This window comes from Sturnus vulgaris, chromosome 23 (assembly GCF_052056855.1).
Source record: "Sturnus vulgaris isolate bStuVul1 chromosome 23, bStuVul1.hap1, whole genome shotgun sequence".
Classification (NCBI taxonomy): domain Eukaryota; kingdom Metazoa; phylum Chordata; class Aves; order Passeriformes; family Sturnidae; genus Sturnus; species Sturnus vulgaris.
The window spans coordinates 2071126-2091533 of NC_142265.1; the positions used below are offsets into that span (position 1 = coordinate 2071126).

Here is a 20408-nt window from a genome sequence, read left to right on the forward strand (position 1 = left end):
TGTTGCGTACTTGTTTGCATGCCTTAAAATGGTTTGGAGGAAGGAGGTGAGAACCTGAGCCAGCTGATTTGTGAGAGATGTTGTATGCTGTGCAGCTGGTTTAAGTTTTATATACTTGGTTTCTTCAGGGCTCATAAGTAGAGGGGACATGCCACTGTTACTGGCGTGAGCTGCTGCTCTGCTGGTGATCAGGCACAGGTGTCTGTGTGAACGGCTCTGGTCTCTCAGATAACACGGGTCCCAAAATGCCTGTAGAGGTTCCCCCCACCTCCTCTTAGCATTTCTCAGGCAACATGGAGGCTCTCCATCCCCACTGGACTGTCTGGGGGCCTGTGCTAGATAAAGAAGTGAGGGCTCCCCTAAACTTTGCTGTGCTCAGCTACAGGAGTGAGCAAGACCTGGTGATGAATGTGAGGACAACACAATCGATCTAGGATGGTAGTGAGGGCTGGTCTTGGGAGCACTAAGGAGATCTGCTGGTAAGGTGGTAAGGACCACAAGAGAGTGGAGGAACTAGGGACTCACAGTGAGAATCGATGCTTGAGGTCAGCCAAGAAGGCCAGGAGGCAGGGAAGTAAGGATTAGCCAAGCAGGAAGAGAGCCAATCCTCTTTGATGCCAAGAGGACCTTTTAAGCACCTAAGACTGCTGTGAGTGTGGAGCTGCCTGGAGTAGCCTGTGGCATCCAAAAGAGAAGGGTGAAGCAGGGTGTTCTGTGTAGCTCAGGGTTCAGGGAAAGCCCCCCAGCCTGGACTTGTTGCTGTTCACACCCATGGGAACAGCTGGGCTGCCCCAGCTAGGGGGTGTGAAAGGCTCTCCAAGCAATAATGTGGGATGTTTTCCTTTGATTCATCAGCTGTAATTCCTCCTAGAGACGTGCTTTTCTCATGGCTTGGCTCCTGTAAGTTAGCTGTTCCCACTCAGGAGCTGCCCTCTGGGCAGCCTGGCCTGGGTTCACTTTCAGGGAATGCAGCCTTTCCTTCCACCCAGGTGATCCAGTGCACATAACACTCTAGGCTCCCTCTTCCCTGACCCTGTTCTTTGTGTTCCCAGGCTGAGGTTGCCCCCATGAGTTTATTTGGGTCCCTGCTCTCTTTACTTTTCTCACAGTTTCTAAGAAGATGGGTGCAATGAGACAAAAAGTCAGCCCCTTGTATCTTGTGCAGGAGGACAAGCCTGAGCTGTTGATGAATTACACAAATCCCTGGTATTGCCATCATTTGATGGGACTCTTGAGTTTCCCATTCCCAGTTCAGCAGTATTTTGCCCTGACCAGAACTGAGCACAAACTGGGGCTGGTTTGTGTTGCCAGAATCCTGAGTTGTCAGAAATGTGCTGCATGAACATGAAATGCAGCTTTTGGGGTCTGACAAAGGGTTTCTTTTTACATGAAACAAGTAACGGCTTTTCTCTGATGCCTGAGTGCTGAGGCACAAGGGGGAAATCCAGGGAGCTGCTGATAGACTGATGAGGGAATAAAACTCAAGTGGAGTAGTAGCTCTCAGCAAACTCTTGAACCTTTTCCTAAGGGATGAACTTTCCAGGGTGATTTAGAGCTGCCGTTCCCTCACAGAACCACACCTGGGCACCCTGCAGGCAATGGCAGTTGCTCTGAGCTGCCTGACTGTTCTCTAACTTGCCTACACTTATTTCCCTTCCCTGCCCACTTGTTCATTCTTTCTCCTGTTGGCTCCCTTTCCTCTGGACTTCAGCAGAGGGATCTGGGATTTGCAGCCTGTCCCTTCCCAAACCTCCTTCCTGGCAATGATGTTTCAGGAGTCCTTGTGCCTTGGCCAAGAGGGATGTCTCGGGGGTTGGAGCTCAGGCACCTGGGGTTTATTTTTTGCGTTTTTATTTATTGATTTGTAATCGTTATAAAGGAGCAAAAACTGAGGTTTCACATGGTCCTGGTGGCAGGGTGTACCTTTGGTGGCCAATTCATGGGCTGTTTCTCTCTTTGTATTTGGACATAGGGAAGTGACTGTGGAATGGGGCTTTTGTGGGAAGAAAGATGCTGTGGTAGGTGACACTTGCTCAGTGAAACAAAACCTGTCTGAACACACTTCTCTGTGGATTTGGTTGCACAGGGTTTGTACTTGGATTTGGAAAATCATCTGCTGCCCTCTTCTTGCTTGGCCATGATCCTGCTGGTTGGGGCAGGATCCCCAAACTGCATGTGGGCACAAGGGAGAGAGAGTAGATACTGGATCTGGTGTTCAGGTGATGGAACAGCCTACTGCAGTTCCCCTGGGTGCAGGTGCTGGGGCCCAACTGCTGGGCTTTTCTCATGAACTGTTTCATCCTTTTCCATCTTGCTATCCCAGGCATCTTCTGGGGACCATCATCCATTACAACTCATGTTTAGGGAAGCTTTTAGTGAGCCATATGTCTGGGGAGCTTAACTGCAAACTGTGGGCCACTGGAATGTGTAATGAAAAAATTTGCACCTCTATTTGCTCAGTGCTGCAAAAGTCCTTCTGATGCAAAACTCCTGCTGCTGATGGGGAATGACCGCAGTAAATACTTCTGTGTTGCTGTAGCATTGTGTAAGCACAGGTCTCAGAATGTTCCTTAACTCTGTAGAGAGGGCTGAGGCACAAACCATGCTCCTATGAGCCCTTACAGCTGTTTCTTGTGAAGATTTCTCCCCAGACTCTGCATGTCTCTTCACCACGGTGGAGCTGCTGTGCCTAGCAGTGGTGAAGTGTTTTAGTGGGAGAGGCTCAGCTTTCCCCTTAGCACTGGGGGTCTGTGCTACAGGTTTCCATTTCAGGAATACTTGCACAGAAGCTCAGGAAGAACCATACATCCACAATATTAGAAAATATCCCAGTTTATTGCAGCATCTCAGTTCTGAGAGTTTTACAAAACAATGTATTTACAGGTAAGGAAGGGACAAACTCAACTGGAGTGTGCTTTGCTGGGGCAGGAAGAGACTACAGAGGAAAAAGGAAGAAAATCAGCACATTCACAAGTCACATTTTTCTTAACAAAAGTAAGATAGGTGTAAGGCTGGTGTGCACAGCTGACTGGTGGTGTCCTTGTAGGGAGCATTCCAGGAAGAATTCAGTGCAGCTCTTGTGCTCTTCACAGTGACTCCAGGCTCCTGGGGCTCAGCAGAAGCTGCATCAACTCAGCTCAGTGTGATGGTAAGGCACAGTGTGGTGATTGCAATGGCTCTGGGTCTCCATGTGTGCCAGCAGCTCTGCCTGTGGCTTCCCTCCCAGGAGTGATGGTGTTCGAGCCCTGCCCATAGCTTTCTTTGGGGTGAGTGATGGCATTTGAGCTCTGCCTGTGGCTTTCCTTGAGGTGAGTGATGGTGTTTCAGCCCAACATCTCTCTTTCAGGCCCCCAGTCCCGGACTTGGCCACGCCAGAAGCAGAGTTGGACAGAGGAAAGAAGGAGGAGACCATGGTGTGGGACAAGGGAGGGATCCCAAAGGGAAGCCTCCTGAAACTATGGTAAGACCTTCAACCCCCCTATGGCTTAACACCAGAGAAAGGGATATGGACGGCCATTTGAAAACAAATGCATCACTTAGAATATATGCTGAAACCTTCTTTTTGAACTTGTCCAATAAATTTTGCCTCTAAACACAAAACTGTTGGTTTTTTTTTTACTTTGATTTTTTTTTTATTACTATATGTAATCTTGATGATGGCTCATTTAAATTGTTAATGGGAGCTGCACTAGCTTACTCCCCAAGGGAAACTTCTCCAAGCATGGATTTCTAAGACTAAGGGCTAAACCAAACCATCATCTCTGGTTGCACATGGAGTCCCAGGCAGCGAGGTAGAGGGAGGGTTGAAGTTCACAGTAGAGGCTGTGTATGGCTGGCACTGCCAAATGTCCCCAGCCAGCACTGTCCAAGAGGTGTCCAGACAGGGATCCATCCCTAGAGGCCTGTCTGCTCCTGGATCCAGTCTCGCAGGCTGGTGAGCCGGCTGTACACCCCAGGTTTGTTCCTCTGGGCACAGCCATCACCCCAGCTCACCACACCGGCCAGGAACATCCGACTGCTGGGCTCCACACTGACCAGGGGTCCCCCAGAGTCTCCCTGCACAGAACCACACAGGAGCATAAGTACCAACCTCATAGACACCCCTTGTGCACAGTGTTAAAGTCAATCACAAAAACTGAGCAAGAAATAATCAATCAGTAAATCTCCATCTAAGTCAGCTGTCATTACAATTTTTTGACCATTCCCTCAAACAAATATTTAAGCATGGCAATAAGAGCAACAGTACCAGAGCAAAGAGCTACAGAATACCAGTCAAGCAGCCTGGCTTGCCAACTAAGACTGAACAACAGCCAGAAGTTGGAGTATGGTTGTATGTCCTACATGGTGAGATGGAGTCTAAATGCTATGGTTTTGGGTTTTAGTTTTTGAGTCTAAGTCATGCACTGATGCAATTTGCTGCTGGTGCTCATTGTAATCTATCCATTGTCTGAATCCCATATATTTGTTTTATGTTAAAAATGTAAATGTAAGTGTAAGTACCAGAATGAGCAGGGCTGAGCAAAGGCCTGTTTCCCTGCCTAATAACCAGCACTAAATCTAGGTGCTGCCTTACCTGGCAGGCATCCACACCACCAGTCAGAATCCCCACGCACATCATGCGTGATGTCAGCTGGTCTGTCAAGAGCTGGTTGCACACAGTCTGGTTGATGAGCCGGATCTCTGCCTTCTGCAGGATGGAGGCTCCTGTGCCTGCCAAGATGGAGGAGCAGCTTAAGTAAAAATATACATTTTTAAGCACCTCCCTGTTTTTCCCTCAACAAACACAGAAATCATAGATATGTGTAATCCAAGAATGGTTTGAATTCAAAGAGAACTAAGGCCTGTCTCATTCCACCCCCTGTCACAGGTAGGGAAACTTTCCACTAGATCAGGTTGCTCCAAGCCCTGTCCAGCAAGGCCTGAAATGCCAGGGACGTGGCAGCCACAGCTTCTCTTGGCAACCTGTTTAAGATACACCAGTGCATCCCCAATGCCAGTGCTCACCTCCTTCTGCAGTTGCTCCCCATCCGGTCACCCACAGGTCTTTGCCCACAGGGAAGTTGTGGGTGGCATCAGGCAGGCAGATGGGCTGGATGACGGCCGTGAAGGTGACAGGGCTCTGCAGCTCCAGCACAGCAATGTCATAGTCATAGGTGTAGTCATTGAAGAAGGGGTGGGAGATGATGCGCTTGATTTTGTGGGTTTGCACGTTGGGGCCACTGAGGTCACCTTGGTCGGTCAGCCCCAGGTAGGCTGTCCATAGGCTGGGGTCTGAGTACCTGCTTGGGGGCCATGAAACACAGGATGAGACCTCATCTTGGAGTCAGCACCACTCACCACCTTAAACATTTCCCTTGAGGAATGCCTCTCAGAATGGGAGTTGGAATACTGTGTGCAGTTTTGATTGCCACAATATAAGAATAATAACGAAAAATAAGAACAATAGTATAAGAATAATAATAAAGAATAAGACTATAAGAATAATATTAAACTATTAGAGAGTTTCCAAAGGGCAGTGAAGATGGTTCAGGGCCTTGAACGGAAGCTGTATAAGAAGCAGCTGAGGGCACTTGGCCTGTTCAGCCTGGAGAAGAGGAGACTGATGGGAGACCTCATTGCACTTACAACTTCCTTGTGAGGGAGAGAAGAGGGGCAGACTCTGATGTCTGTTCTGTCATGCCCAGTGACAGGACCAGAGGGAACAGTCTGAAGTTGTGTCAGGGGAGGTTTAAGTTGGATATCAGGAAAAGCCTCTTTTCCCCAGAAGGTGGTCAGGCACTGGAACAGACTCGCCAGGGCAGTAGTCACAGCACTAAGTGTGACCGAACTCAAGAAGCATTTGGACAATACTCTCGGGAACAGGGTGTGACTCTTGGGGATGGTGCTGTGAAGGGCCAGGAGCTGGACTTGATGATTGTTGAGCGTTTCTTCCAGTTCAGCTTATTCTGTGATTCTATGAAATACGTGAAAGCACATGGATATGAGGCAGGTACCTGATGCCTTGGAGTGGCAGGAAGCAGTGTGCTGCTGACACCAGCCAGCTCGCCGACACCAGCGAGGCCCCACAGATGTGGCCCTGGCCCTTGACGTGCAGGCTGACCTGCCATGGCCATTCTCCCACATCTGAGTTCTGCCCACCGACAATCCGTGACTTCCTGATGTAGGAGCGGAGCCCACAGTCTAAGGCAGAGAAGAAGAGGTGCTTGGTTTCTCCTGTTCCCATCCCAAGCCTCCCCTCTGTTCCTCCAGGACATCTGACAGCACAAGTGCCCTGTTACCCGTGTCAGGAAGGGCTGATGCTCTCTGCACAGATGCTAAATTAGCTACAACATTTACTGGCCAGCTCTGCAAAGGGGAGATAAGCCTCTCTATTACCCATCTAAACCCCCTGAACAACACAGACATTCTGCAGGCTGCTAAAGAACATGGCTTGGATATTTCCAGATCAAGCTCCTGCACAGAAACACCCAGGGATTCTCTCTGCCATACTGGGGTGTGACTCTGAGAGGCCCGGCCCAGAATCCCATATCTTCCCCATTCCTCAGGCACTCACTGCAGTTGTCCTCGTCAGAATGATCCTCACAGTCCTGCTCCCCGTCGCACTCAGGGTTCTGTTTGCTGATGCAGTGTCCACTGCGGCACTTGTACGTGTACTCCTTACAGGGGACTGTGGTCTGGCCTGCTGCAGGCAGGATGGAGCCACAGGGGTTAGCCCCGGTTCTGGGGAGGTCACATCACCTTCACCTCTTCTGCCCACCCCCAGGGCATTTCCACTCCATGCAAACACACACAGGAGGGTGCCCAGCCCCAAGGAATTCGGTCAGAGATTGCATTTGATGGCAGCCACCTCGCAGCCCATCCTCACCTTTGCTGCAGCTGCCCTCATCGCTCCCATCCCCACAGTCGTCCTTGCCATCACATTTCTGTGTGCTGGGGACACACTTCCCATTGTCGCACTTGAAGCTGTCAGCTGCACAGCCTAGGGACAGAGAGCAGCTCTGAGGGCTAGGCATGAATCCTGCAGCACTTCAGCATACGGCTGTGCCCAGCTCCCCTCCTTGAGACAAGTAAAGCCCCTGCAGCTCCAACATACTAGTGTCTCCAATCTCTTCTCCAGACTGCACGCCACCACTCAAGTTATTCAGCCCTTTCTGTTCCTACACCTCTGCTTATCCTTCTTTTCTTTGAGCTCTCATTCACCTGTACCAGGTGAGCCCTCACCATGCCAGGGTTTTTTTGCCTACTCGTTTCCAGCATAGCACTCGCTTCCCTCCATCCTATGAGCCTCCATCACCCCAACTGCCCCCTGTGTGCCTGCTCAAGCCCTCAGCCCTTTGTGCCTGCGGGGTGAGTCACTTACTGCACTGGAGCTCATCGCTGTTGTCACCACAATCGTTCACGTTGTCACAGACCCAGAACTTGGGCTTGCACCAGCCGTTCTGGCACCTAAACTGCTGCTCGGTACAGGCTGGAAGAACAGAGTAAGAATCACAGGATCATTTAGGTTGGAAAAGACCTCTGAGACCATCCAGCCAACGTGAGACCAATCACCACCTTGTCAACCTTGCTGTGTGCCACGTGCAATCATTCCCTGGACACCTCCAGGGATGGTGACACCCCTGGGCAGGCTGTTCCAATGCTAGAAATTAGGGGAGAGGTCTGCAAAGGTATCTGTGGAGTCACCAGCAACCCGCCCACCATGGCAGCTCTCCCAGTGGGTGTGCAAGCACTTGGGAACCCCAGCAATCAGCTCAAGACTGTGCACATGTACATAAATACATGACACACTCAATACATCACAGTATTTCTACTTTTCTGGAGAATAAATCCATTTGGAGCTGTCATGTCTGAGGCAGTGGAAGCTGAAGCTGACATCACAACAGGACAGCCAGAGGCAATACTGAAGCAAAGCAATTACTGCAAGCAGTGGGAAAGCACTTGAGAAACCAGGATCATAGGCCAGCAGCACATTCTTTCTCAGAAAACTACCTCTCCCAAACCAGGGCATCCTCTCTAATGAACTGCAGACCCTGGATAGTAACATTAACTACAGGACAGCTCAGCTAATCCAAGAGGAAAATTTGTTGCACAAAGAAGCAACTCCCCTGTGTCCCACAGGTTTTCCAGACCAGCTCTGCGAAGCCTGCCCAGTTGAGTTATGAAAGGTGCCCCTCCACACCACTCAGCTCAGCCAAACCTAAAACCAGCAGGATTACACAGAAAAACACATTCCCCGATGGAAGGAACTGGAAAGAGAGGGCAATGCTATTGGGAGAGGGCTGGATTAGCAGGAGCACATAGCTCTTAACGCTGAGAAGGGATCCAAATCTCGCACTGAGTCTCACTCCAGCCTGGAGGAAGGTGGCAGTGCTGGTTCCAGCCAGCACTGAGTCACATTACCCAGACTCCTGGGTAGCATGGCCTTTCCCATGCTGTGTCAAAGGGAAACCAAGGCTGGACTTACTGCAGGACCTCTCATCACTGCCGTCCACGCAGTCCAGCCACCCGTCGCAGCGCATGCTCCTGTCAATGCAGCGGCCGGTATTGCAAGTGAACTTGCCAGGGCAGGCTGAGAGGGGGAAAGGGACAAAACACACATGAGTCCTCTTGGTGTCCCCTCTACATTCCTTCTGCCGAGTTCCCTATGCCTGCTTACAGCAGAACACAGCAGGAAGACCAGGCAGTTTGCAGGAAAGCAAAGGACACTGCTATCCCCCTGGAAAAGGTTGCTTCCCAGTTTACAGGGCAGTGTAAGCACAGAGGAGGGACTGTTCCAAATCTCAGGGAAATCACTTTGCCCACCCCAGCCCCAGGGTTTCAACTCACGATCACTGGAGTCATAGGACAGGAACTCTGCAGAGAAGCCTGTGTCTGTGTAGGACTGGTCCGAGTGGAACCGAATCTCGATTTTGTTGGTGGTACTGGCCACCACAAACTGGGAGCGCTCCCCACAGTACCTGCAGGGGGAGAGCAAAGGGGAGTCAAAGGGCTGGAGGCCAGCACCAAGGAAACCTCTTTCCATCCCTGATCTCCCTCCACACCCTGGGAGTTGAGGGGGCAGGAGAGCAAGGAGCAGATCTGATCCCAGCACAGACTGTTGGGCCTCAGGGTCTGAATTCTGCTGCTGCTGGTAGGTTTGGGCCAGTTGTAAACACCAGCTTGTGACCTTAGGAATGACCGGGAACAAGTTCTTCCACATCCCTGCCTGCCCCATGATGTGTCTGATCTCAGATACACTGGACTCATGCAGGATCCCATCTCACCATGGGCGGGTGGGATCACGTACGTGAACAGCACTGCAGAGGCAGGCGCTGATTTTGAAACTCTCTCTCTGAGGCAGGGTCAGCTTCCTTGTCCAAAACATTGTGAAACAAGATTAATCACCTGCCTGTGAGGTACCAAATTATCTGTCTGGCCCAGACAGACAGTCTTATATCAGGCTGGGGAATGCAGCACAAGATACAAGTGCCCTGAGAATGGAGAGCTGCTTGTTCAAGCAAACCCATCCCAGATATTCCTGCCTACCCACACATGAGCTGTGCGCTGTGATGCTCCACAGCATCTGGGGGGTGATTCAGCTGCAGCACACCACATATCTAAGTGTGGCGATCCTCACTCATCATGGGGCAGTCCTGGGCATCATCCTGTCTTGTCCCAGCCTTGACAGCACCAGCACACTTATTCCCACAGCAGATTAAGGAAAGCACAAGGTTCTGTGTAACTACGTGAAACCCCTTCATGGGTTCAGCCACCCAACACCCACCTCGTGCCGTTGATCTGCACATAGTCCTTGGTGCAGGAGCTGACTGGGATCCCGGGCTCCAGCACAAAGAACATGTTGAAACGCACCTTCACATTCTTTATAGAGGGAACCTGCAAAAAGAAGCAAAGTCAGTGGGATGTTGCTTTCTGGAGCAAGGAAAAAGGAATAGTTTCACAGGAAGAGGGTTGTGCCTGGGGGAACGAAAGAAGATAACTGAAAAGGAGAGGTCAGTTTTCCAGCAGGAGAAGAAACAGCTTCTTAACAGTCACTTAATCACCCCAGCCTCAGAATACCCAGTGTAACGGGCATACAGAGGGCTGGAAGCCAGACCCCTGGTCAACCACCAGTTTGGAGCCTGTCCCAAAGCCAACACTCTCATCCTTCTTGTGTGAAATTACAGGATTTTTCATGGGCTCCTATGGGGTTCATGCCTCTCGCAACCTCTTCTGCCTTTTCCTCCAGCTCCTAAAGGCTCTCTCAGTCATGCCAGACTCGAAGCCTCTGGGCCCCAGCTGCTGCGAGCTCCCTTGCACCATGTCCTGTATAACCAGGGTCATTTGAAAGATTTGTTAAGGGAAAGAGAGGGCCCATCTCACCTCAATGTTCCAAATACAGTCTGTATCTGGAGGGTAGTGTGCTGGGTAATAGGGAGTTGTGAAGGTGCCACTGTTTTCCTTCAGGGTCCCACCGCAGGCTAAACACAAGCAGGAAGGTAATAAGTTAGAGATTTAGATGATTTTCCGAGTCAGTTGGCTGTCATCGGAGGCAGAGGCAACAGTCTCTAATAAGGTTAAGTAACTCTCTGGAGAGAGCAGCTCTGCTCCAAGGCTTGAAAGAACCCAGGACATCAATTAGGTGCTTCCTGTACACATCAATCTGCACATCTAATCCAGTATAATTCTCATTTTTGCCTCCTTGGGGGACATAATTACCACGGCCAAGGACACTGTAGGCAAGGCAAGCGCCAAGAGGTGACCTGCTTCCAGGTGCTCCAGCCCTGGAAACATCCCTGATAAACTGACCACAGCCACATCCCTGTTCAGCTGCCCATGGCAGGGAGAGATGGGGAAACAGGACAAGACCTCTGCTCACCTTTCATCTTTGGGAGCTGGAAGAACTCAGCCTTAAAACCAGGGAATCGCCCCTCCTTGTTGGTAACCAATGTGACTAGCATGACGTTCTGGGAGGACAGGAAGGTCAGGTTGTAGGATGGGGCATAATTCCCACAAAGCCTAGGAAGCAAAGGACAGAATCCATAAGACACTGCTGCACAGGGAGGCTCAAGCAGCACAGCTCAGCTCTGAGCAGGGGCAGGAGCAGGACATCTAAGGATCACCCTGGACTTGGTGCCATACAGGAACACCCACCTAACCAAGGCATGGGGCTCCACAGGGCTCAGAGAGTTGTACACCTTGATGTAGTCACTGTCATCTTTGCATGGCTCCAGCTCCAGGGTCTTGAAGGTGAGACTGATGGTGGAGCTGGCATCTGCCCTCAATGCCCAGTAGCAGAGGGCATTGTTGGGGTATGGGCTGTTGGGGAAGCCTGGCGTGGTAAAACTGGTGACCTCTCCTTCCTTGGCGTGAAGGGAGAACATGCAGCTGTCTGCTCAGAGAGTAGGGAACAGTTAACAATGCAAACAAGCCTTGCCCTGCCTTTCCCTGGGATGCAGAGAATAATTCCTGCAGGTTATCTCAGGGCAGATGGCTCTTCCTGGGTAACAGCAAGGCCTGTGCCAGAGTCTGTCCAACCCCAAACCAGCACCAAGCAGCACACTGAGGCCTGCCTTGCATGCAGAGCACCCCTCTTCAGACCCTTCCCCGTCCTGCAAGAGAAACTCCACCCTAAACACCACTGAGATGGAAGAAGAACTGTACTTACTGTCCCGGGCAGAGTGAGCTATGCTGGGGTCCACAGCTGCAGGAGAAAAGAGAGCTGGCATCATCCTTTGGGCTATGTGAAATCCCTGAGTACAAAGCTGGGGTTGTTCCTCAGATCGTCATTGACCTGGCCTTGCTTGTGGAGTCTCCTCCTGCCAACTGGCAGGGGAGGCTGCTCCTGCCTGCCTCTGGAGCTGAGGGAGCAAACTTTTCTTCTGCAGAGGGAGAACTCATCCCTGTTCCTCTTTTCTGGGCTCAGAGGAGAACACAGAGCGCTCCAGCAAAGGGGAGCAGGTCCGTGCAGCCCCCTTCAGGCTGTACATCCCATTAAGCTGTGCTGTGACATCCAGGTCCTTACACCACCCTCAGGGCTGGCTTTCCCAAGGGAGGGCTGTTACCAGCACCTTCTCCTTCCAGGGAAATACCCCACCTGGTCCCACGCAGAGGCCCACGGACAGCAGAACCAACACTCACGGAAAGCGATGACTGACTCCACCTTCAGCATGGGGTTTCTCAGGCGGGGGTTCCACCTCTGCACCAGGCTCTGCTTGTCAGCCATCGCCCTGTCCAGGCTCTCTTCCCGGTACTTGGGCACAAGGAATTCTGACCAGTAGTAGGCAATGACACTGCCTTCACTGTGGAAAGGGCAATTATGGAGTGAGGGCAAGGACAGACATGGGAGGACTCAAACACCACTAGAAGACGACTACTTCATGAGCCATTTTTGGAGCCTGGCCACAGGGAAGGGAGAGTTTCAATGACAAGTTAAGCAAACAGCAGAGTCTCCTGTCAGCCCAGGGAGTCTCTCTCAATGCTGCCAGGCACCACCCACTGCAGTTCACTGCACCACACCTTGGTTTTCCCAAGACATCTGGCAGAAAACAAAATGCATTTCCAGATCACTTCTTACTGCTCATCGTTTCCTGCGTCACTCAGGGCGACTACTGGGGTGCTTCCATCCCAGCATCCCAGGAAGGAGGGTAAATGGCTGGTGTGATATCCCAGCATCCTGGATGGGACTCAGGCAGTGCCTAACACTCACCTGAAGGCAGTGATCACTGTCTCTTTGTGGTAAGGACCAATATCAGCATGATTCTTGTAGATCTCCTCCACCTGAAAGGGTTAAAAAGGGGTATTCAGCATGTCTAGAAGTGAGGAAAAAGGAAAGGCTAAAGACAGACAGAGCTTCAAGCCTGAGAAGGAAAACCAGGGCACATACCTGCCATCCTTGGGTGCAGGAATCTGCAGAGCCAAAGAAAGAAAGAAAGAAGGAGATTTGAGAGCCCCAGAAGAGCCCAGAGCTACCCATCACAGCCTGCTCTGATTCAGCTCACCCCACTCTTCCCTGGGGGAAGTTGAACCCCCAAGTGTGAGGGAAGAGGTAAGACCAGCTACAGCTTCAGCCTCCTTCAGACATCCTTCTGCCTTAGATCCTGGCCCTGACTCATACAGTGACTCTGGGATATGCCCTGGCAGCTCCTATGGCACAGGGAGATGCCATGGCATTGGGCTGGAGCTGGAATGTCAAGATGCAGCTCCAAAGAAGGTCCCTGCTCCCAGCCAGTGTGTCAGAGTGAGCAGGGAAAGCTCCAAGGAACCTTACATGGCATATACCCTTGGCCATGAGGCAAGAGGAAAATTCCTTGCTTGCAGAAGGAGGGAGGCAAGAAACCTCTTACCGTGCTCTTCACCTTCTTGGCCAGCATACTGAACTCTGGAGAGCTAGAGTTCTCATAGGCATCCAGGAATTCCCAGTTCAGAACCCGCAAGTGGCCATTGAAAACCTTCCGGATGGGTGTGCTCCTATCTGGAAGAGAACAGCTCAGGGTCAGGAAGGGCAGTCAGGGCTGGGACTGGTGTTACAGCAGATCCCTAGTGACAGCAATTGGGGCAGGGAGGTGGAAATGGTGTCTCCAGAGCTTAAGAGGGCACATGTGAGCAACATAGGGTAATGAAGCTTTTCCATGTAGATGGATACATTCCCACAGTGTCACTCTACCTGTCACCACCCACCAGTGTCATGTCACACTCACATTTGAAGTGCCAAAACAGGAGGCCAGTGGTGAGGGAGACAAGCAGAAAAACAATGATCAGGACAGTGACGACCACCTGTCGCTTTGGGCCGCGCTTCTCCATCTTCTTGGAGTTCATGGCAGGGAGGAACTCCACTCCTTCGTCCAGGTTGTTCATGTCCTGGGAGAGGAGGGAAGGCAGGACAGTGGGAAGGCTGTTCCCAAAGCCCGGCTTGGGGAGGTCCAGCCACAGAGCAGCCTGAAGCAGGTTTGGGGACAAGGAATGTGGCAGCACTGAGGGCAAACCTCAGCATTGGCAGCTCCCCAGCCACAGCAGGACAAATCCCGAAGGTTTCTTCTTTGTTTATCTGCACACACCTAACTCCTTTTTGGGCCTAATATAAGGTCATGAACTCAAGCAAACTCAGGGGCAAGTCCACACACCCTCCCATGACCATGGCAGGTCACAAGCCCACAAGCTCCAAGATCTGCCTCAGCAGATGAAACTGCAGAGAAAAATTCACCCACACAAAACACTCGCTGTGTGCAGGTGTGTCACCCAGAGCTCGTGGGGCAAAGCATGCTATAAATAGCATTTCCCTAAAAGATTAAGCTGCTTCCTTCCTTTACATTTTCACAGCTCTCTGTCATGCCTCCTGGGCCACCAGCACTCCTGTGTTTCTGCTTGTAATCTCCCATCCAGCACAAACACTCATTAAAATAAATAAACCAAAAAACTAAGAGGAACACACAAAACATCCCCACAGCCCACGAGCAGCCATGCTCTTGGGACAAGACGAAGAAAGGAACGACAATGACACAGCTCTCGCTGTCACCACCCCATAATGGGCTGGGTAAGGAAGTGGAAGATGTGTTGAAGCACCGAGCTCTGTATCAGCTGTAAAACCATTGGTGCCCCAGGGTTCACTTTCTCCTACCTTCAGTTCTGCTCCTCCATCCTTGCCCTGACCATGTATCTGCACCTCTGACCCAGGGGAGGTTGGAACAGCTGCAGGTGTTTCCAGATGTTTTCAGAGGATCCCACACAACATCCTTGGTACTGCTGGACATCATGGGGGCCTGGATCTGCACCCACCCTCGCACTTCCTCTCCTCCCAGCACTGGCAGTGGTGAGGGCAGAGCTCGCCACATCTGCTTCCAATCTGTGCTTCCCTCGGGCAGGAAGGGCTCTGCGCCTGCTGCAAAGGCCCAAAACAGGAGGATCCCTCACCTTTCTGCTCACCACCTTAGCAGGCATTCAGAGGCTTCCTGGGCTCTGGAACCTGAGCATGGACACCACGGCACAAAGTTCCAATATGCACAAATCCGTGGCATTTCTACGTGCTTTGCGCTCCCAAAAGGTAATGATGTCTCCACATCTGTCTCCATTTTGTCTGTCCTCTCTCAGCCCAGGGCTCACACAAACCTACTCCAACAGCTTGAGCGAATTTGATGCAAATTTCACAAGCCCCTAAATTCAGGAACAGGGACAAGGGGGGGATATGGCTTGATAGGCTATGGGGGAATTAATGAAAATATAGCAGGGTTAGACGGGATACTGGAAAGAAATTCTTCCCTGTGAGGGTGGTGAGGCCTTGGCACAGGATGCCCCGAGAAGCTGTGGCTGCCCCATACCTGGAAGTGTCCAAGGCCAGGCTGGACGGGGCTTGGAGCAGCCTGGGACAGAGGAAGGTGTCCCTGCCCATGGTAGGGGGTGGGACTGGATGAGCCTTAAGGTCCCTTCCCACCCAAGCCACTCCGGGATTCTATGAAAAACTACTAGCAAAGAGGATCCTGCTAACAGAGGGACCTCTGAGCTTGCTGTGCAGACATAAGAAACAAACCATCCTCACTGCATTTCCTCACTGAACTCCCAGTAGGTGCTTCATCTTATCATCTTATCTTTCCTCAGCCTCGCCTGGCAGGAAAGCCCAGCTTCCCACTTGAACCATTCCCCCACTTCTTTTGCCCTTTTCTTCACCCAATGCCTGTGCTCTCCTCCCACCCTCCACACCCCACTGCAGCCTCTCCTCCTTGTGGTATTTGCCCAGGGCCCTTTACTACAGAAAGGGAAGTGGCAGGCACCTTACTCCGAGTTTTTGTCAAGGACTCTGTAAGTTTAATCCTCTGCAAACACCAGAAGACCACCAAGACCAGAGCAACCCACCAATTTTCACACCAGCTGCTCTCAGAATCCTCCCAGTTTCTCATTTGGCAGTTCAGGGAAAGACCTTTTGTTCATTTTCAAGTTTTACTGCCTAAGGATAGGAAGTAAGAACTGTTTCCATCCCTAAAATCCGCCCACCTCCAAAATAAGCAGACCTAGTAGGGCTGTAGAGGACAATACCATGGGGAATAGCGTGAATCCTGATTGGCTTCTGATCATACAGGAAAAACCCAAGGAAACTTTGAAACAGATGACACACAAAATAAAGCTTAAATACATAGAGACATCCTAAATCAAGAGACTCTTCAATCAAAGTCAAGACTACCTGGAGTTTGACACACTTTATGGATGTCTTCCAAACATCCATCTGGCTCCTACCAGTTTTCCAATCATATAATAACCCCCCCATCCCCCCCAACTTGGTAAAGAGAAGAAACTGGCAATAAAACTTGCAAACACAGCCTCTCTCACTCCATAGGGCTGCTCACAACGCTGAGCCTTCTCAGGACTTCCCAGACATGGCTGCTGTTGGCAGAAGCAAAGTATTTAATTCTTTATTAACATCTGCAGAAGCCTGTGGCAAGAAGACAGTCTCAGGGGCTTAAATGATCTATCAGGTTCCCCAGACTTCCTGGAGCCAGCGAGGAAGTACTGCAAAGAAAACCATTTTTCCATAAGAAAACCCTTCAGCTGCAGGGACTTTCAGCTCTCTGCAGAATTCCTACACTTCAGTTTCACCAAACTGCCAGAAAAAAATTAGAGTCAGCAGCAAGCAGGAGCTCTGCTGTACAAAACTGCACAACAATGTGGCTGATGTATTGTAACATCCCCTTTCAGCTAAAGATTGTGTCTTTGCAGAGAGAAAACTCTCCCAGGGAGAAAATCATTGCCGTGATTAAATCAGATAGCAAACAGAGCTCCCCTCTGCCTCCAGCACACACAGGCACACGCACTGCTCCTGGGAGCAAGGAAATTAGGCAGAAAAACTCACCATCTGCTCTTTCTTTAGGAAATTTCTTTGCTTTCCTTGGAAAAAAAAAAGGATGAAAAATGTTAAACCTGTGAGAGTTTACAGCATTCCTTTGGCAGTTTGTTCTTGCTCCAAAGCTAAGCCAGCAGCAACACAGGAGAAATGACAGGACTGCAGGGACTTCTGGGAAGGTTACTTCTGTTTTTCCTCCAGTACAAGGTACACAAGCAGCCACTGACACTGTTACTTGACAGAAGTTACCCGGTGACTACAGGCAAATAAGAGACACGATCCAGAGAGATTTCTCTCCCTCCTCGCCGTCTGTGTTGTATTCCAGCTCTCGTCCTCTCCCATTCCCATACTTTACAGATGCCATTATGCTCCTCCGCCAACACAGACACTTGTGTGAAGAGCCCCCCCCATCACAGCCTAGGTAAGCAACAGCCATTCCTGCAAACTCTCCCCAATAGCCAGTGAAGGATCTGAAGCATCCCTCAAGCACTGCTGGAATGATGAATCAGGCCATACAGAAGGTCTCAGATGAGGCCCCGTGTCCCAAGCTCTAAGAGGCTGAAACCTCTCTGCCCACACTCAGCACAAAAAACCACTAGTTTGACCTGAGGACCAGACTTGCTGTGCCCCACGAGTGCAGCTCAGCCTCTGCCTCTATAACTCCCTGTGCCCCACATCTCCTTTGCTCCCAATACTTGGGAGGAAAATACCCTGTCACCATCCTCTGAGCTAGATGGAAACAAGACAAAAATACATGCAAGACAGGCTTAAAGATCACAGTCAAATCAAGAAAAAACAACTGCAATGTAATCTCCTTTAGCTGATGGCTGCTGCACATTTCCCTCACGTGCTCTGAACAGTGGCAGCTGTAAACCAGAGAGGAGCTGAACTCGTCCTGCTCTCACCTTGTCCATGGCTCCTCCAGAAACCGTCTCTAGCCTCAAGTGACTCAAGGTCTGACTGTCTCACCCTTCTTGAGGAAACTGCTCCAATAAACATTATTAACAGAAAACCTCCCTTGATATTCTCTCTGCCTTAGTCACTGGAGCAGTTACTTCCTCCTGCTCCTCCTCACTCAGTCCTTGCTGGTACGGCCAGGCTCCTCACACAGGGTCAGAGGGATCTGGCCACAGCATCAGCTGTGGCAGCAAAACCAATCCAGGGAAAGGTTCAGACAGGCACGGCCCCAGTTCTCTCATGCCTCAGTTTCCCCCGGAGTTCCAACTCCATGAAGAAACTTGGAAAAGAAGTGCACATAGATGGATTTATGGAGTGCTTGAAGGGCTCCTGCTTCTCCATGCAGAGTCCGAGCTCAGTCCCGGGAAGAGTAGACCTCCCACTCCTCCTCTGTAAGCCACATGATGTATTTTTAGACAGTGACTGTGCTCTGCCCAACTGGACAAACCAGATGCAGAAGTGACTAATTCTGTCAGCAGGAAATGCAGCTGGCACACGGGGGTGGCAGGAACCAGCTCTGCACTGGAGATCTTACGGGAAAGCAGAGAGATCCTCCTGCAATGGGGGATCATGGAAAAGCTGGGATACGCCATGGAGTATGGCTCTCCAGCACGATGTGTGCAAAGCAGGGGTCCCTCTGGGATCAGCATCCCCCATAGAGGCTAGTTTCTGCCTTGCTTGGCAGTCCCACCAAGATGGTGATGTGTCCCAGGCACCAAGCCCCTCACTGTTCCCCTCTCCTCCAAAACACCGGCTCAATCTCTCCCTCAGTGTCTGCATCTGTTCACAGGACCCTGACCCACAGAAGGACTGGGCTCCTTGCCATTAGTTTCACCTGTTCTTTATGACCACCAGGGAATTTGTTCATCCAGCACCAGACATGAGATTCACCTACTTCCTTTGACTTTCCCAACTCCTGACTGCTGGTCTGCCAAAGGACTGTTCAAGGCCAAAGCTGCCCAGACCATACAAGGTAAGAGCAGGTGTGCAACCAAATCAAATCTCACAGCAAAAAAACCATCATTGTCTGATACCAATGTACACAACCAAGAAAAGGAACCCATAAAATGTCAGGCTGGAGGAGGCGTAGGGAGGTCAGAGATGAAGCAGAGTCATGGAAGCATGGTTAGGCTCTTGAGGGTAATTACAACGTGCAGGTCCCAGTCTGTGTATCCAAGAGGCAATTCCCACCTCCCCTTTTCCAGCCACGCCTGCCTCGGGTGGTGTTCAACAAAAACTAAAAAAATACCACAGGAGAAACTAGATGAATGAAACCTGTGGACTCAAACACAATCTCAGGACACAGTCAGCACGCCATTTCAGAGCTCAGGGGACCAACAGGGTGGGCTTGTGTGGCAAAAAGTGCCAGAAAATCTGAGAATTCCCAGATCATCTTGAAAGCCAACACCAGTTTTGTGGTGCTGGCATGAGGAGAAACAGCCTGTTTCCCACCAGGAAAAGTAAAAGAAATGTAAACAGCATGTGCAACTTACTTCCTCCAAGTAGCTCAAGTACAGCTACACCATCCTTAAATCAACTCCTACACCAACTCTTGCTGCAAACCCCAACAACTCCTCTGGAAAAAGATCTGATAAGAACCATCTCCTCATTTCTCTTCTTATGCTTGATAAGAAACACATGGAAACAGCTCACATGGGAGCGAAGCTTACACAAGGCGTATTTACTGCCCCACCACGGGCAGTAAAGCACTGAAGAAACTTTGCCAGCACATTATTTTTCATCTTCAGTTCTGTATTAAGGGCAATGAAGCTATAAAATTATGACATCAAAACTAAAAAGGGAATATGGGGCAAGAGTTCAAGGACAGAGTCCTCCAGACTGTGTATCTTCCAGGCACGGAGGGCAGGTGCAATAGTTAAAGATACAGGTCACACACACCTATTTCACACAAGTTTGAGCTTAACCCTCTATAGCATTTGATTGTCTTGTGACCACCCTGAGTCATACAAGAAACCAAATTCCTTTAGGTTTATTACAGAAGAAACTCATGTTAATGTTTGCAGAGATAGCATAGGCTTGGCTTGCTGCTCCATCCAGGCTGATTGCAGCTGTCCTGCATCACAGCAGCTCAGAAAAAGCTATCACATTTCTGTGTGTCTGTGGTAGCAGAAAATTTTACACTTAAGTCTTACCAACTCTTGGGGAGAACCTGGGAATAAAGGTACCCTACAGCCTGATCTGTGTAGCTATGAGCCATGAAATTCCTCCTTACAACACACTGATGTCCCAAGAGCAGCAGAGAAACACGCCACAGATGCAAGCAGCTCGTTTAAATCACTCGTATGTCTTTACTGGTACAGACAGAACTGTCCGGAAAACAGAACTGCCTCCAGCAGCTTAACCAAAGCAGCTGAGCCCCAGACCTCGACCTCCACAATCCTTGTGACACTTCACTCATTCCTACATTCCTAGTTCTGAGGTGGATCAGGACCATGAGTCTCCAATGTTTGAAGCCAACAGCAAGGAAAACATGAGTACCTCCAACCAGAAAAGTCTTTGTCTGCCAAACCCATCCCTGTTGGCTGCTCCCTCCCCGCCCCAGCCTATGGCCTGGATATCGCAGGGCATTATTTCCCAGTCTGTCCTCGGTGGCCTTTGGATGGAAATGATACACTCTACCCCAGGC

The 20408-nt window shown here is 50.5% G+C and overlaps 1 protein-coding gene and 1 long non-coding RNA gene across 9 annotated transcripts in view; one reads left to right on the plus strand and one right to left on the minus strand.

Annotated features, from left to right (window-relative positions):
• On the plus strand, positions 1-3600 carry LOC148221333 (uncharacterized). Its single transcript, XR_015808223.1, has 2 exons — positions 1-3266; positions 3347-3600. It is a non-coding gene; the product is annotated as an uncharacterized LOC148221333 (long non-coding RNA).
• The window catches only part of ST14 (ST14 transmembrane serine protease matriptase), a 27629-nt gene continuing 10037 nt past the window's right edge, over positions 2817-20408 (minus strand). For 3 of the 8 annotated variants that reach the window (XM_088178049.1, XM_088178051.1, XM_088178050.1), the window contains 18 exons: positions 13677-13836; positions 13323-13450; positions 12686-12756; positions 12118-12278; positions 11645-11680; positions 11131-11368; positions 10856-10995; positions 10360-10457; positions 9764-9873; positions 8827-8957; positions 8465-8569; positions 7361-7468; positions 6866-6979; positions 6554-6682; positions 5994-6180; positions 5005-5282; positions 4574-4710; positions 2817-4056 (listed from right to left, as the gene is read on the minus strand). In XM_088178049.1, the coding sequence (XP_088034175.1) occupies positions 3895-4056; positions 4574-4710; positions 5005-5282; positions 5994-6180; positions 6554-6682; positions 6866-6979; positions 7361-7468; positions 8465-8569; positions 8827-8957; positions 9764-9873; positions 10360-10457; positions 10856-10995; positions 11131-11368; positions 11645-11680; positions 12118-12278; positions 12686-12756; positions 13323-13450; positions 13677-13836 (2493 nt within the window). In that variant the 3' untranslated portion in view covers positions 2817-3894. Of the gene's footprint in view, positions 4057-4573; positions 4711-5004; positions 5283-5989; positions 6181-6553; positions 6683-6865; positions 6980-7360; positions 7469-8464; positions 8570-8826; positions 8958-9763; positions 9874-10359; positions 10458-10855; positions 10996-11130; positions 11369-11644; positions 11681-12117; positions 12279-12685; positions 12757-12862; positions 12886-13322; positions 13451-13676; positions 13837-20408 lie in introns of all 8 variants that reach the window. The other 5 variants (XM_088178056.1, XM_088178054.1, XM_088178053.1 and 2 more) reach the window with 5 other exon arrangements.